The sequence below is a fragment of the Argopecten irradians genome, chromosome 15, assembly GCF_041381155.1.
Source record: "Argopecten irradians isolate NY chromosome 15, Ai_NY, whole genome shotgun sequence".
Taxonomy (NCBI): domain Eukaryota; kingdom Metazoa; phylum Mollusca; class Bivalvia; order Pectinida; family Pectinidae; genus Argopecten; species Argopecten irradians.
Window position 1 is genome coordinate 32,981,718 of NC_091148.1, and position 16,484 is coordinate 32,998,201.

At 33.9% G+C, this 16,484-nt stretch overlaps 1 protein-coding gene across 2 annotated transcripts; it reads left to right on the forward strand.

The window, feature by feature from the left end:
- Nucleotides 1-798: 798 nt before the first annotated feature.
- Nucleotides 799-11,440, forward strand: LOC138309389 (uncharacterized). Of its 2 annotated transcripts, none has more exons than XM_069250578.1 (3): nt 799-1,645; nt 7,383-7,714; nt 9,212-11,440. In XM_069250578.1, the coding sequence occupies exons 1-3, from the start codon at nt 1,627-1,629 to the stop codon at nt 9,356-9,358; spliced, it is 498 nt and encodes a 165-aa protein (XP_069106679.1). In that variant the 5' UTR covers nt 799-1,626; the 3' UTR covers nt 9,359-11,440. The 2 variants fall into 2 exon arrangements, with proteins under 2 accessions (XP_069106679.1, XP_069106678.1); XM_069250577.1 differs by lacking the exon at nt 799-1,645 and adding an exon at nt 3,820-4,679.
- Nucleotides 11,441-16,484: the final 5,044 nt, after the last annotated feature.

Below are 16,484 nucleotides of genomic sequence, written 5' to 3' on the forward strand. Positions count from 1 at the left end.
TTGACTTTCCTATTACAATACAATATTGCAGTTTTATGATAGTGCTCGTAAGCAAGGTATCTCAGATCGTTTTGTTGCAACTAAGTCGGTGGATACCAGCAGGTTTACTCATGTTATGCAAAGAAATAACGATATAGTCAAACCTGATGTAAAAGACAGACTCGTCAACCTCATTTGTTACAATGGGAACAATTTACTCTATAATTGGTGCCTGTAAATAGGACACCTGTCTATAAAGGACTTTTTATATGTCCCATTAGCATCCTTTATAAACAGGTTTATCTAGATGTTGTTGAAGTGTTAGTGAATTTTCATTCTTTTTTTTAATATGATGTTATGGTGGGTCATCTTCCACAATCTTTATCTAACATATATTATGAGTTTTTAAGAGAACACTACCATGTTGATCATCTTACAAATACTAATTATCCGAAGTATATTATGAAGCTAACGAGTTGTCGGTCGGTATGTGTTTACAGAACGTGTGCCTTTAAATATCTATATATTGTTTACCTAGACACAAGCCTACCCACTACGTTTACTATAAACACATACACCCCACCACCAGGCTTGTACAAGATCTCGTAATGTAATAAAACCACTTAAATACCCCATATCGATCTATCTCCAACAGAGGGCTGATAAGGGGCTCATTGCATATTTCAAATCTAATTTAAAATATAAACATGACTCGGAGATTTAAATTTTGTAATTAATTTAATATTTTAATATAATTTCATACATGTTTTTCGTCGGATTAATTAAGGTTTAAGAAAACGTGACTTTTGAAGTTACCCTTTCTTACCCTTGAGGACTATTTGTGATTGTACTTGTCAGCTTATTCGTGACATTCAACAGTTTTAATTCACAAAATCTCTAATATCATATCGTAAAACGTAACCAGGATATGTTTAAGACGTTATCTTTAAAATATTACCTAGGATCTGTTCTTTTATATAAATGTTTACTCGTAGTTTTACTGGTATAACGGTGGTTATTTCTGACGACGAGGACGGAAGATATACCAAACTTCACTCAACCCTAACACGGTGCCACCGGGGTTTGTTTGAAGAGACAATTACAAAAAAAGTAGGACGAGTTATGACCGAAGTAGCGTACCTACATACCTACCTACATATGTAGGGTATAAAAACCGGTAAATCGTGACGTACACTTTGGAAACATGTATTGTGGATTTTCAACGAAGACACGGACTTTCGGATTACACAAGAGCTGAAATGAAATATTTGGAGACATAAGTGACTAATGTTGTTTAAACTTTGTGTGATTCAAGATGGACGTATATATTTCGGAAACAATATCACGTGTTGAATGGATACATTTATAGACAAGTAAAAAAAACAATACTGTTGAATGTGTGAAATTATTTATTTATTGGATACAAGAAAGACTGGCTGTGTATTCTAGTGTATTTTAATGGAATGGAAACCATAAACTGAGACTTCATGGCTGAATCTTCGGATCCAACGAGGAAGGAAAATACCCATTCATAAACTGTTAAAATGTATCTATGTGATAGACAAGTTTGACTTGAAACTGACAAAACGTGATAGAAGGAGGACAACTTCTATATACTACTGATTGATAACACGACAATCCTTCATCATGTCGAAGAAAGTGATGGGTAAGTAGAGATAAAATATTAACGATGGTTGGGGAAAAGTCTAGAGGTAATTGTTGTCTAAATGATGTAGATATATGTCAATATAATGTTAATAGACAAAATACAGACATTAATTAGATGACTATACCAATTATAAATATCGGCTATACAAATACTGTTATTATTTTCACGTGCGATTTCAGTTCACGTTTTGAGCGGTTGGTTAAAAACCGCGAAAAGTAATAGCCGTAAACATCCCTGGATAACGCAAAATAAACTCACCGCACAAATAAGTTGGCTCACAGTATAGAACTATACAGGGCTGGGATAGAACCACGTCATCCACATAAACGTATGATTTAGTTGATATATATAGCCTCAGCATTGAGTAGAAGGAGTCATTTGGTGTTGAGCTTAATCCAATGAGAATCAATAAGATGATAAAAAATACTGAGATACCGTACAACATGTGTACGTAGTGCCCTGGTCGTAGTTGTAGTTCAGTTATCACGATATAAAAGAAAGGGAAAATATTCTCAATGTTGATAAAAGTAGGGAAAATAACCATTTCAGTATTTTGTAAATCTGCAACATGGCTAACGTAAAGTTGATATTGAATAAGTAATAAAGTTGGTATTCACGACGAGATTATTTGCTCATTATGACGATAATTACAGGATAACACGTCTGTAAGATCTAATCAGAAAGTAGACCAGAGAGTGTGTGTCCCAGAGTCTCCAGAGAGTAAACTAAACTCAAGGCCAAACACGAGAAGTAAAGTGTTTCCTTACTGTACATTGTAACAGACTTCTATTGAACACCGTATTCAAATTATAGATTGATAATGTACATGTATTTCACGACCTTAAGTAGACTAGACAGAATGATGTAATGAAATATGATAGGGATTATACTGCTTTAGGTTTTAGGAAAGCCCTCTATAACATATGGTTATTCTTTTCTTCCTTCTTATAGATCCATTATCATCTTTGAAGGGGTGAGGGTGTTGAAACTGAATGTGATTTTTAATATTGCTTGATACATTATGCATTTGTAGCTCAATTCGTGAACATACCGCAGCCTCTCCAAACACACAAACCAGCACCACATCATCACTGCTGTTTACTGCACATATCACCAATCCAACAATCACAATTTAGTTTATAAAATCCTTCTTTACAATTTTGTATAATAATCTTATAACATTTCTAACCGAAAGTAAATATTACAAATCTCATTCATCATTTTAAAAGCTAATTGATGATATTCAATTCACTAATATTCATGAGTCATTTTTGGAAACCATCTACATCTGTGACAAATATGCTCACTTCTTTTCATCCTCGCAGATTATTTTCGCCCGGTGTAAGGTTGTATTCAATGGATATCACTGTCGTTAGGTGAACACGTCGAGAGAGATCTAGCAGAGGGTATACTCGTCTCCTACTGGCCACCCTTGGTCGTGAGTCGGTCCACAAGAATTTATGATGTTTGTCTAATTTTTATTGTAAGCTATAAATCAATGAAGTGATTATGTACCAGATCCACAGATGTCGAGTACACGGACGTGATCAGTGAAGTCAGATAAAACTAATCGATCTATACTGTGAACGGACTTATTTTAGCGCAATCACATTTTACCGCAGACCCTGGAACAGGTTATATACTCACCATGATGACTCTTTTTACAATACACAGAACATACAATGAACACGATCATATTTTAGTATTACTGTTGCTCTAAATTAATATTATCACTAAAATATGTACAGTTACAGTACTTTTAATTATATGTTAAAGATGGATTACGTCGTATTTGCTATCGTTCTCCGCAAGTATTCAATTCAAAATAATTAGCTAGGATAAAAACCCAAGCATATTCCATTTTTTGTTTTTTCCCTGGGTTTATACGTATAAGCTTTAAAAGGTAACTTGCGGTATACGTAATTCACCATTAATTATTCATTTTCCATTTATGATGGGTTTGTATTATTTCCGATTACAGATACAGATTTTAATAAAAAATAGTTTATATACGTTTAAGCATAAAAAAGCATAAAGTGTCGATTGTTCTCCCATCTAATACAATGGTACCCGTTGTAAAATCACTCTCTCCACACCGTGTGGGTTTGGGTTTCACACAAATACGTTAGTTGACTAAAGCAAGGTAAACACTCCAGCTTGCCATATATGGTTGATGAATATATATGGCCTTGTTACAGAGCAAAACTTACATATTGGAAACAGTTTTCATTTGGCATTGATTCAATTCACAGAAAGAGGATATGTAGACTAAAAGATATTCATCGTTTGATTTGGCGAGTGACAGAGTATAAATTACATAAATGACGCTGGGATTAATTGAATGGATTAATGAAGAAATCGGACAGTTACAAGTACGACAAGTTTAGATGCTAGGTTAATGACTGTACATATATGTAGCATTGTTTCCTCTTTCTTCTCTCCTCGATTTACTGGAAGAGGAAGTGTAGGCTAACACGCGTACGGGTTATATCGACTTTTATATTGCATAATCACGATTGGTTGATATTGCGGGTGGCAATCGTTATAGCAATAAGTCTTCAACAGGTTCCTAAAATGGTCGGGCAAATAAAAAAATGAAGAAACCATTGACCGATACAACTATAGACAAGATAGAAAAAGACATTCGAAGTGACCTGTTAAGTGAATTAGTCTCTCGAATCTAAACTGGCACTGCCTTAGTATGTGAGAGGACTGGCCGGGGAGTCTGTGATTATCGGGACACGGACATCGGGTTCTTAAGCTGGAGCGACCATTATCTTTGTACGTGGTCGGACTGTCGAGGAGATATATGGATTTATATGGGTATCTAGACTGATAAAAATTGAGTCTTACCCATGTCCATTGTCCTAAATCTTCTACACATGTGGTATAAATGAGTGTTCGATCAACAATTTTATCTGACGGCTTTTGATCATAAACAGTCGTGTTGGGTGACAAATTGTTCATCAGTTGAAGTTCTAAAATGGGATTCTTTTAAATTATTTGGATATGTATTCAATCCGTATTCTGGGTGAGTAACAATAAGCTTTTTATAACAAAGTGTCTCATCACCTTTGGTATCGATCCTTTGTGTATCAAAGCGATATCAACCAAATATATAATGCAGTGCTCTATTATTCACTGTTACGTTCAGTAGATATTTAATAGTCCACAACGGTTACTAAATGAGATGAGGTGTCTAGGTATTAAAATACTGTTCTAATAAGCCTTCTTTGATTCGGCAGGTAGTGAACGAAATATTTGAACTAGAGGTGCGCAGGTTTTTAGTGAGCTTCATCCTTGTTGATTTCGAATTGCGAAAGAGCCTATAGGACTAGACTAATAGCAATGTGGATAAAAGTAGAAGTATCAGATTTAAAATTTGTACGAAATAGATTTATTCAAAACTATTCAAATTTCCTTAATGGACCTTCAGATTATAGGAAATTCATTTACTTAAAAATATTGCAATAGTATTTCTGAAGTTAAGAAAAAGGCGTTAACCAAAGTGTATGTGTTGCTATAGAGAATTTTAAGGAATACTATAGTCTAAGGTTTGGATCCAAACTATAGTCAGACTAGGAACAATGCATTCCTATTGATAAGTCGACATTTGCGCTCCAGAGTGAAACTGGGTCCTGTTATATATGTTAAGGTCTAAGTATTGGACTAACACATTATTTTTACAACTAAATTATCCTGTCAAAGTAAAATTGCTGAGTGAATTTGGTAACCCCATTTCGACCATATTCTTACTGCATTTTGTACTAAATATATTCTCGTGCACAATGAAAAGTTCAAAACAATTTGCATTAAGAATAAGACCAAAATTCGGGTCGCAAATTCACTCAGCAATTTTACTTTGACAAGATAATGTACGTTGAAAAAAATGGGTTCTCATGGTAAAACTGGTCCCTAATACCAGTATATGTATGCATTGAAGTCCGTGTAGTGTAAGACTTTTAAAATGATTACTTTATCTCGAGTGTCTCCATTGTGGATCGACTAAACATTGCATAACCAGTGTGTTATTAGGGAACACGATTTCAATGCAATGTTAAATAAAAAAAATAACAGTATAGTTACCAAATCATCTTGGCATGTTCACACGACGTTTTATATTCATTATTCATCTAAAGAGGCACTTCATTGTAATGCGTCTATCACGTACGATGAAAAATGACTATAGCAATAAAAGAATGCATTCGAAACATTGACAATGTGGTTTGAAGTAGGCCGTATTCACAGCTTGTAGATTTATTTGAACAATATACTTTCCATTTTTGCAATATATAAAACGTGTGCGTTAATTAAATTTGTAGATATTATAAAAAAAAATAATCATTGTTTGAGATACATGACCGTTTTCACAATAAACAGATTACGTTATACGTGTATCTAGCTTGGTATGCATATGCAAATATGAATAGTATTAGTATAACAATATTATCTGAACAAATGCCTTTTATTCAAGGACAAGGCTCTCAATTCTAGAATCAAAAGTAGAGACGTAAGTCAAACTTACGTTTTCTCCTTATCTAACTTATTTGAACAATTTTGACTTAAATGATAGTAGTACTTGGAGATAGAATGCTGTCTCCTGTGGATAGTTCTACTGCCATGACGTAGATGTGCTTTACTATACTTTGTTGTAGCCATATCTTTAATGTCTGCAATGTAGAAAGCCTTTGTATTACAAAACAAAAACCAAAGCATTGTCGAGCATACTGTTCCAACGAAGCATACTGTTCCAACGAGTATACTGTTCCAACGTTAAAATATAAACGTATAGTTATCACAACAACTTACACTATAAAAATCGTGTCCCGTTTGAGATTTATTATCTATCATAAGAGATACTTGCATATTTCTGATTTATTACGTTCTGTACGGGAAGTGGCAAGTCCTGTAAAAGGAACTCGATCGTAAAATTTACAATGTGTTTTAAAGTAGGTCGTGTCTACATGTATAGCTAACAAGTAAAAAGTTCTACATGTACATTCTTTGTATAAAACAATGTATGTTTTATGTCAATGTCGGTGATAGTAAAATAACTCTTTGTTTGATTTACATATTCGTATTTATAATGAACACACATTCTGTATATAAGTAAATTTCTTGTAACGTTAATGTAGATGTAGTTATTCTTTATCCAAAAATATGGGTCTTGTTCAACAGAAGTTGTATATGTTTCACTCTACAAACCTTACGTGGCCGGAATGTTATTCTCTCGTTACACATTGTTACATTATGCCAGATTTTTCCTCGATGATTGCTTACTCTTGTGAATCCTCTGGTTTTCGTTAATTTCATAAATCTCGGCGAATCTATATTTTGTTTACATTTAGCCTAGTTATACATTTTATCATAATGCTATGTCTGGACTGCAACTTTTGAGTTAAATGTATAAAACATGTAAATGATATTTCAATCATTGCAACAAACATTTTAAACATCTATCATTTATGCACAATACACATGAATTTTATTCTATATAAATTTATACAGCCATTTAATTAAATCACCATACAATGTACCACTCCCAGACAACGAAGTGCTCACCTACTCCGGCAAATATGTTTGTGTTGTTTATCCTGTGATGAGTTACTAAATGTGCATCACATGTATAAAGGATTGTAACGACCCGACTCATTCTGTGCGTCATATCCCATTAGCTTGTTAATTGATATCATGTTCTTATTATAGATACACATGTTTGAGTTCATTTTTGCAGGAACAAAGATCACGGACTTCAACAAGTCTAGTTTTGACTCCAAGTCCGGACTGTACAAGGCCAAGCCGTACAACAGTACTACGATAGGGGGGTATAAACCCAGACCGTACGAGCCAAAGAGTACTGGGTACAAGTACAGGGAATATAAACCCAAAACGACGGGGTATAAGGGTGGTAAGACATACCAGGCCCACCAGTATAACCACGTGTACGAGTACAACCCTGACTACAACCCTAACCTACAGAAGCCAAAGAGGGTTCCGAAAGCTGTCCCCAAGGTCGTGGTGACCCCTAGTCCGGCACCGCCTCCTTCAACGAGACCAGAAACAGCTGTAAGTACCAGTTGGTCTTTAGACTGGCAAAAGTATCTAAGATATTAAAGTTATTAAATTAAAATCACTAACCTAACATGTGGCTTGGCCATTTTATACGTGTGACATGTCTGATCCATAAGGATCTGAGAATTACTTACAGTTAATGATCCACCAGAGTACACATAGACCATTTTAGATGTTTTAGAAATCAAGATAAAAGATTGGTAAAATCGTACAATATACTGAGCAGGCTGAAAAGTTCTACCCCACCTAAATAGCGGCTAAAAGATTATATTTCCACTACATCATCACAAAAACAGCTACTACTGTTGGAAAAAGCGATAACTTTGTTTTCTTTCAAAATTATCCTACACAACTATATATACAAAATGATCAAACATAATTGGCATGCCTTTATATATCCGGTCAACTTCTAAGCATACTACTCAGACCTCTATAGCTATTATGGTACCGTTGTTTTTGAGAACATATGCGTCTATTATACTAATAATGTTTATGAACCTCTGTATAAAACTGACATCACATCACAAGTATATATCCTGAGGATATCAGGATGCAAACACATATTCTTTTCCAATAATCCCATCAACCTGTATTACTCAAACCGCCGTATTGTAGTTTCTGTCAGCATACGAGGGAAAGCACTTATATAAGACCTCTTCAGAAAGAAATTTATAAACAGCTGGCGCCTGCCAAGATTCAAGTGAAACAAAAACCAGACAGAGAACTAAGAACACACATGTTTAATAACTAACCTGTTGGAAAAAGGTATATAGTTTTTGCCATTCGTGCGTGATCTATTATGAAGTAAATCTACATGTCTTGATGAGTTCACTGATTTAGGCAAATATCCTCAGTTTTACCTGTACCGATAATAATGAAAATGTATGCGATATTCTTACATTAATTTATCAAACAAAGGCTACGTCTCACGATTGTCCAGCTGGATTTGCAATATTCAGTTGGCCCAGAATGTTGACTTAACAGAGGATATGCAATTCAAAATGCGCCTTAAAAGTAATCTCTGACATATATATATATATATATTTAAACAGACAATATTTCGAAGAGCTAGAGCGGTTGCAGGTGGTCATGGTATCATAGTGAAAGTGTAAATTTTCTTTGGAAATCCAACAAATTCTTTGCCCCTTCAAAATACATCTTTCAACATGACAGCGAAAACTTTCAACTTTTTCCATTTCCGCGTTTACTCTGATTTCCTCGTCTAGTCCCCAATTCTTAAAATGAATAATGATATACTCACGTTTGATATTTTTCAAAATTATCCCTTAACCTCGCGTCTTTTAAAAATTTGAAAGGTAACTAACTCGAGTTTTGATAAACAACAGTCACCTGTTGGGGAACCTCTGTATGCAAGTTTGGCAATGTGATGTAAAAACGTCAAAATGTTAGTCCATATTATATAAAAAATATATTAACTTAGAGTTATATTAATGTAACAAATGTATTTATAGTTGTTTTTTCTATTTCCAGGATTCTATTAAAATGTGGCCAGCACGATTCACCGCCCTAGAAAGTGTGAAGCGGCAAATCAATCTGACATTTAAGTCTCCGTCCAAGGTTGCTCCAGCCCCATTCGTGGATCCCCTACCGGTGTTTGAGAAGACGGCATTCATCTGAGGGCTGCAACTGATTCTAGAAGGCTACAGATAGTAACAAACAATCTGTTACGTTGATACACAGACATGGTTTTCTAACGTGAATTTATCATGAATTTCACGTGAGATTGACTTCTTTGCCCCGGTTCACGTGAAATGTCTCACGTAAGTGAGTTTACCAGTGCACACGCCAATGGATCGGGAATAGTGGAAACGGAAGTGTTTATAATAAACCAAAATTGAAACGTTGTAATTACCAAATGTTAAATTATTGAACAACAATATGGTGCTGTGTCCTAAGATTATACCTCGTATATCTTTAAATATTGTTTAAACATTCTCTACCTGTGTGCATATCGTCTATCAATTTAATTTGGTAACAAAATATGACTGTTAGTTTGTCGATCGTCGGCTTTTTCTATCTGATTCTATAGAGCCCCTTGTTGTATTTCTCGCATTAACGTAGTTCATCATTTCTCGCTCTTTACGACTTGTGGGACACATTAGCGGTGTAATTACGGTTACATTCTGTGCGCTTTTTTATCACATTCTTTTCCTGGATTTCCTCTACTTTTATTGAAAAGAAATATTACACAGAGAACGGATATATGTTACGATAATGAATCCCAATACAGACTAGAAAATCTAGTGAAAACCAACTTAGAAACTCATGTCGGAGTCAAGAAAATTTTTTTAATCTCTAAGTTACCAAGTATTTTCAAGAAACCATTACGAACGTAATATAAGCGGCTGCTAGGCACAGACAATGGAGAAATTGCTTGTAACGTTTCGAGTATGATTTCTGCTTCCATCAGCAGATTGCTACAAAGGCTTTATCAAAATGTCAGACAATTACTCTTTGGCTACGTTTCTGTGAACAGTGTGTGCACTATACCCCAACGAGAACCTGTAGTTCGGCATTCATAATGGAAAGAGTATACATATATGCCATTTTCTTTGTTTCTGTGTATGTTAAGTTTGGCAAGAACTTAAGGATGTACTCTGAGAAGTCAAAATTTTCTTGTATTAAACTTTTTTTCTCATATACATTTTTGGAAAGAGGAGTTCATATAATGAAAGAAAATGAAAGAAAAAACATATGTCCGTGTGCTCGTTTTTGAGCTACTCTCACTCAAAGATACCTAGTTGACAAAATATTGGATTTTATGGGAATTTTGCCGTTTTGACCATATACACAAGAGATTAAAGCCATAATTTCCTCATGAGGTGTTTGATATGCACTAATGTTTGTAGAATTTATTTTCCAGTAGTCTTCTTTTAAAATATACCAGTTTTGATTCATAAGACTAATATGTTTTCTCAGAATAACAACATATCCTACCCCTAAACCTTAATTTTGAGCTACAAAATGCACCATTTTCAGCCATTTTTGCCAAATCTAACCCTTTATAGAAAAAGTTCTGGTATTAAACTTTTGTTTATATTTTGTATATCAATAGGGAAAGGGTTATTCTTTCAAAATCAGGCAGAAAAATGGGGGGTCCGTGTGCTTACTTTTTTGCCCCACTTGAGTATTTGTTATTTTTCAGTATTTTAGAGTAAAAAATAAAAGTGCTCAAATTACCATTAAATGTAAAAATAAAGTGAAAAAAGTGAATCATTTCACATATTAATGCTCAATATTTTAATTATCACGAACCAAGTAAAGATTTACAGCAAAAATTAGCTCGATACAGCTAAAAAAGCTTGTGCAGTGATGATTTAAGTAAAAACAATTTCAGTAAAAAATGGTAAAACTTTGGCTCTACTCAAAGCGAAAAAAGACAAAATTTCAAAATGGCCGCCAAATGGGCCATTTCTTAAAATCCCCGTATAAAAAAATCTGCTAAAGTTAGAACTGTAATTTTTTGACAAAATTTGCAACAGGCAACTTGCTACAGATATTGATAAATTGTATTTGAAAATCTCATAACTTCTTTGTTTTTTGTCGAAACGAGACTTCAACGGAACTGAAACCTCAGAAGAATACATCCTTAAGTTATTTATGCCAGTAACTTGACAAAATAAGTGTTTGCGGAAGTACTACCTGTACTATGGAGACAAAAGGCAGAAAGAATAACAAAATAAAATTTATTTCAACAAATTTATTTCTAATCATTCTTGATACAACAACATTGATAATAAATTATATAGATGCCAATATCGATAACTTATAATACTAGAAATAAGGTTGAAGCAATGGTGGTACATCTCTGGGACGAATTTCTACAAACGTAATATTACCCTTTTAAGTACGTGGTCCCCATACATACAGACAGTTTACCTGTACATGACTTAAGTACTTAATAACAAAAAACACTAATACAAAACCAAACGTATTCTAAGTCTCTTGTAAAATCCATCTATTTACGATTTTTTGTAACAAACACTGCTCCAACCATATATATATAGTAAAACCATTTAAAAATCGTAAATATGGTGGCTGAATATTTCATAAGAAACATGTATTTGTATTTATCTAAGTAGTAATCACGGGTTACAAGAACTTAAATCTTTAATTGATAAAAAGAAAATTATCAACATTTTATTTGATCACTGCAAGTCTGTAGAGCAACCACAGAAATCCCGTGCTGTCAGAAAATATTTGGAAGTTTCAAATCGCAAAAGAAATCACATCTATGTTTTAGAGTTAAGAGTACGTCACAACTAAGACATCATCTCCAGAAGGTCATTAGCGCTAGGAGTTACATAAAGTTTTGGCAATGGCATTCTAAAAGACAAGCAGCACTGTGGAAGATTTTGTGTATACTGATGAGTCTATCTATTTAGTCTATACGTCCAGAACCATCATAGAAGTCCTAATACATTTCTTACACATTTACCTGTACACATCATCACGGTTAGACTGTTGTCATACAAAAACATCCTGTTTTCTAATCTACATAACTACTCTACATCGTGTTAGCACCGCAGAAAAAGTTCAACCTTCCTTAAACACCTTATTACATATAAACATACAAAAAGAAATAAAAAGAACTGATTTTGATTGTATTTTAAACAGTGGTTATGAATGATGATGCAGAGGAATCCACTTATTTGCACAGGTAGTTTTCTCAGACAAAAAATTCAAATATCCAGAGAGTTTATAAAGGTTGAGATGGATTTTTACCTCTGTATATCTTCAAAATTTTCCAAATTTTGTCATCGAATAAACGGAAGTCGTGTAAAATATTAATATAGATATATACAGAGTTGTAATACAAGTATAAATATGAATACAAACAGCGACCAGACAATTTTATGCCGATATACAGTGAATTGCTCAAATAACCGCTATGAACATAGCTGGAGTCCTCTACATCTTTTTCTCTATATGCAATGTAAATGAAAAAGAACAACTGTTTCTAATTTACAATTGATGTATAATTCTTAATGGAATATTTAAGATAATGTTTTACACAACAAGAGATCCCAGAGGGATCTTGGCGCCCACCAAAGATTGATCTATGTCTGACAAATGAAAGAGGGATCTTTTCTCTGCTTTTCAAACTTACACTTCTTTTTTCTGCTTTTCAAACTTTAAACTATCAAAATCCAAGATGGTGGTCGCAAAATGCAATAGGCAGAACTAGGGTCCTAGAGGAACCTACATATGATATTTGAGAACAATCCCTTCAATACTTTCTGAGAAATAGCGGTAACAAACTTTAACTATCAAAATCCAAGATGGCCACCAGTCGGCCATCTTGTTGACCGATCAGTCCCAAAATGTAATATGCACAACTGGGGTCCTAGGGGAACCTACATATGAAATTTGAGAAAGATCCCTTCAGTGCTTTCTGAAAAATAGCGGTAACAAACTTTAACTATCAAAATCCAAGATGGCTACCTGGCGGCCATCTTGTTGACCGATCAGTCCTAAAATGCAATATGCACAACTGGGGTCCTAGGGGAACCTACATATGAAATTTGAGAATGATCCCTTCAGTGCTTTCTGAGAAATAGTGGTAACAAACTTTAACTATCAAAATCCAAGATGGCTACCTGGCGGCCATCTTGTTGACTGATCAGTCCCAAAATGCAATATGCACTACTAGGGTCCTACGGGAACCTACATATGAAATTTGAGAACAATCCCTTCAATACTTTCTGAGAAATAGCCGTAACAAACTTTAACTATCAAAATCCAAGATGGCTGCTGGTCGGCCATCTTGTTGACCGATCAGTCCCAAAATGCAATATGCACAACTGGGGTCCTAGGGGAACCTAAATATGAAATTTGAGAAAGATCCCTTAAGTACTTTCTGAGAATTAGCGGTAACAAACTTTAACTATCAAAATCCAAGATGGCGGCTGGTCGGCCATCTTGTTGACCGATCAGTCCCAAAATGCAATATGCACAACTAGGGTCCTACGGGAACCTACATATGAAATTTGAGAAAGATCCCTTCAATACTTTATGAGAAATAGCGGTAACAAACTTTAACTATCAAAATCCAAGATGGCTGCCTGGCGGCCATCTTGTTGACCGATCAGTCCCAAAATACAATATGCACAACTAGGGTCCTAGGGGAACCTACATATAAAATTTGAGAAAGATCCCTTCAGTGCTTTCTGAGAAATAGCGGTAACAAACTTTAACTATCAAAATCCAAGATGGCTACCTGGCGGCCATCTTGTTGACCGATCAGTCCCAAAATGCAATATGCACAACTAGGGTCCTAGGGGAACCTACATATGAAATTTGAGAAAGATCCCTTAAGTACTTTCTGAGAAATAGCGGTAACAAACTTTAACTATCAAAATCCAAGATGGCTGCCTGGCGGCCATCTTGTTGACTGATCAGTCCCAAAATACAATATGCACAACTAGGGTCCTAGGGGAACCTACATATGAAATTTGAGAAAGATCCCTTCAGTACTTTTAGAGAAATAGCGGTAACAAGAATTGTTAACGGACGGACGGACGGACGGAAGGACGGACGGACGACGGACCACGGACGAAAGGCGATTTGAATAGCCCACCATCTGATGATGGTGGGCACAAAAATACACGTATTACAACAAATTTAGTAATGGCTAATAACTATTTTGAATCTATGAAAATTGAATGAATATTAAAATATTGTTTGAGTACAAATCTTGTATATTCTATGTTTTATACTCAATATAATGCTGATATATCTAAGTTTTTCATCCACAATTTTTAACACAGCTATAATGAAACTACAATGCCTTACATGATATGTTACAATACTGTACTGCTACGTTGAATTTAATTTTCAAATTATTCTTTTTTTCAAAAGGTGATTAGGCTAATCAAAAGTTTATATTAAAATTTCCCAAAAAACATTTTTGTTCAAAATCATCTAAATAAGTTTTACAGCCTGATCAGTGTAGGATTTCACTTATTCGACATCCAAAATTATTATTTCCTATTTTTCCAATTTCCTTTTTCCATTAATCATACAGAACTAATACTAAAAAGAAAAAGATAAAAAAATTATTAAAAAAATCTTGCTTACTTAAGCTAAATACATCCAGAACATTCAAGCCCAGTATTCCTGTAACTGACAACTCCTTATCTATAATATGCAATCCATTTTGAACAATGATGTGACGAATAATGTTTAAAGATACAGTAAAACATTAAATGTTGTGCAGTGTTGTCCAGAGACCACCTCAATTTAATATCTTCTAAGAAGTAAAGCAAACTGAGTGAGGCTCAGTAATTCTTTCAACTACAACATTATATCTATATCTATTGATTTTCCTTTGTAATGATTCCTGCTCTGTATATTCTTTTTAACACCTATATCATATACATATTTTGAAAAATAATATAATGAAAAAGAAAATATGCAAAATTAATTAATGAGCATCATTTAATGAGCCACATCCTATACAAACTTCAAACTTTGAGTCAAAAGATGAATATAGTAAGGAGAGTGCTGGAGTCACTCATTACTTAAAAACAGTCGAATGATGGAAGGAAGTTAAAAGCCAATTAATGCAATTACTACTGCAAACAATCCTACAATCCAAAAACTATTTATAACAGAGATATCTGATGACATTATATTGACAAGAATTGGCACAAATTGAAAGTGTGTCCAAAATCAAGCATTAACGTAATGAAAATTCCATTAACAACTTAGTAATTCAGAAACAATTCACGTGGGTACAGTATAAATGTATTGAATTTATTTTATGGGCACTCAGAAAACGATTTGTAAAAGGTAGTTTTTTCATGAGAACGTTAATTTTCTTTACAAATAAAGCTTTGCTGAAATGCTAAATGAACCTAAATAGTTTACCCTTTTATCAAATGATTTCCAGAAAAGATAATTTGAAATGAATGTTGAATTAATTCAAAGTTAAAATGATATCTAAAATAATACATATATTTAAACTGCACCAAAAATTATACAGCAAAAATGACAATTATTTTGTTAACACATGATATTTATAAGATTAATTGCTAATTGGAAGCCTTGCTAATTATCTGATTATTTTGATATAAAGAGGAAGAATACATTGATTGTTTATAAACTGCAATTAAGCCAATTTTTTTGTTAAATCAGCAAATATTGAGAAGTAAAAGACGTTTATGGAAAGAGCACCATTTTTATTACATTGTAGTTTTATGCAAATAATGCATCATACTATTTTTTCTATAGCACAAAGCACTGTCATCAAACAGCTTGATTTTCATAGATGTTTTTCCATCCCTTAGTGACACATTTTAACTCTTCAATTTCTAAAGGTGGAACAGTCAATTTTTAGTTTAAAGGGAGGGATGAATAAACAGTAACTGATCATAAAATTGAAAATAAAATGTTGCTGTTATACTGACCTACATAAATTATACCTGAGTGATCAACAAACATCAAACGATAGTAAAAACCTGTAACAAATGTAACCCCTAAAAACCTGTAACAAATGTAACCCCTGCAGACACATATGAATGCTTCTAAAATAAAAGCTGGAACAGTTTATTATAGAATTCCAGGGGTGAATGTGAATCTTAACAATATAGGAACTGTTAAGAATACAAGAACAACTTAATTTCTCGATTAACCAAACTTTTACTCCATATAAGGCAAAGGAAATAATTAAGTAATAATTCAAGGAAGGGTTTTAAATGCTAATTGGAAGACATACATTGGAAGACATACACCTGTAAAA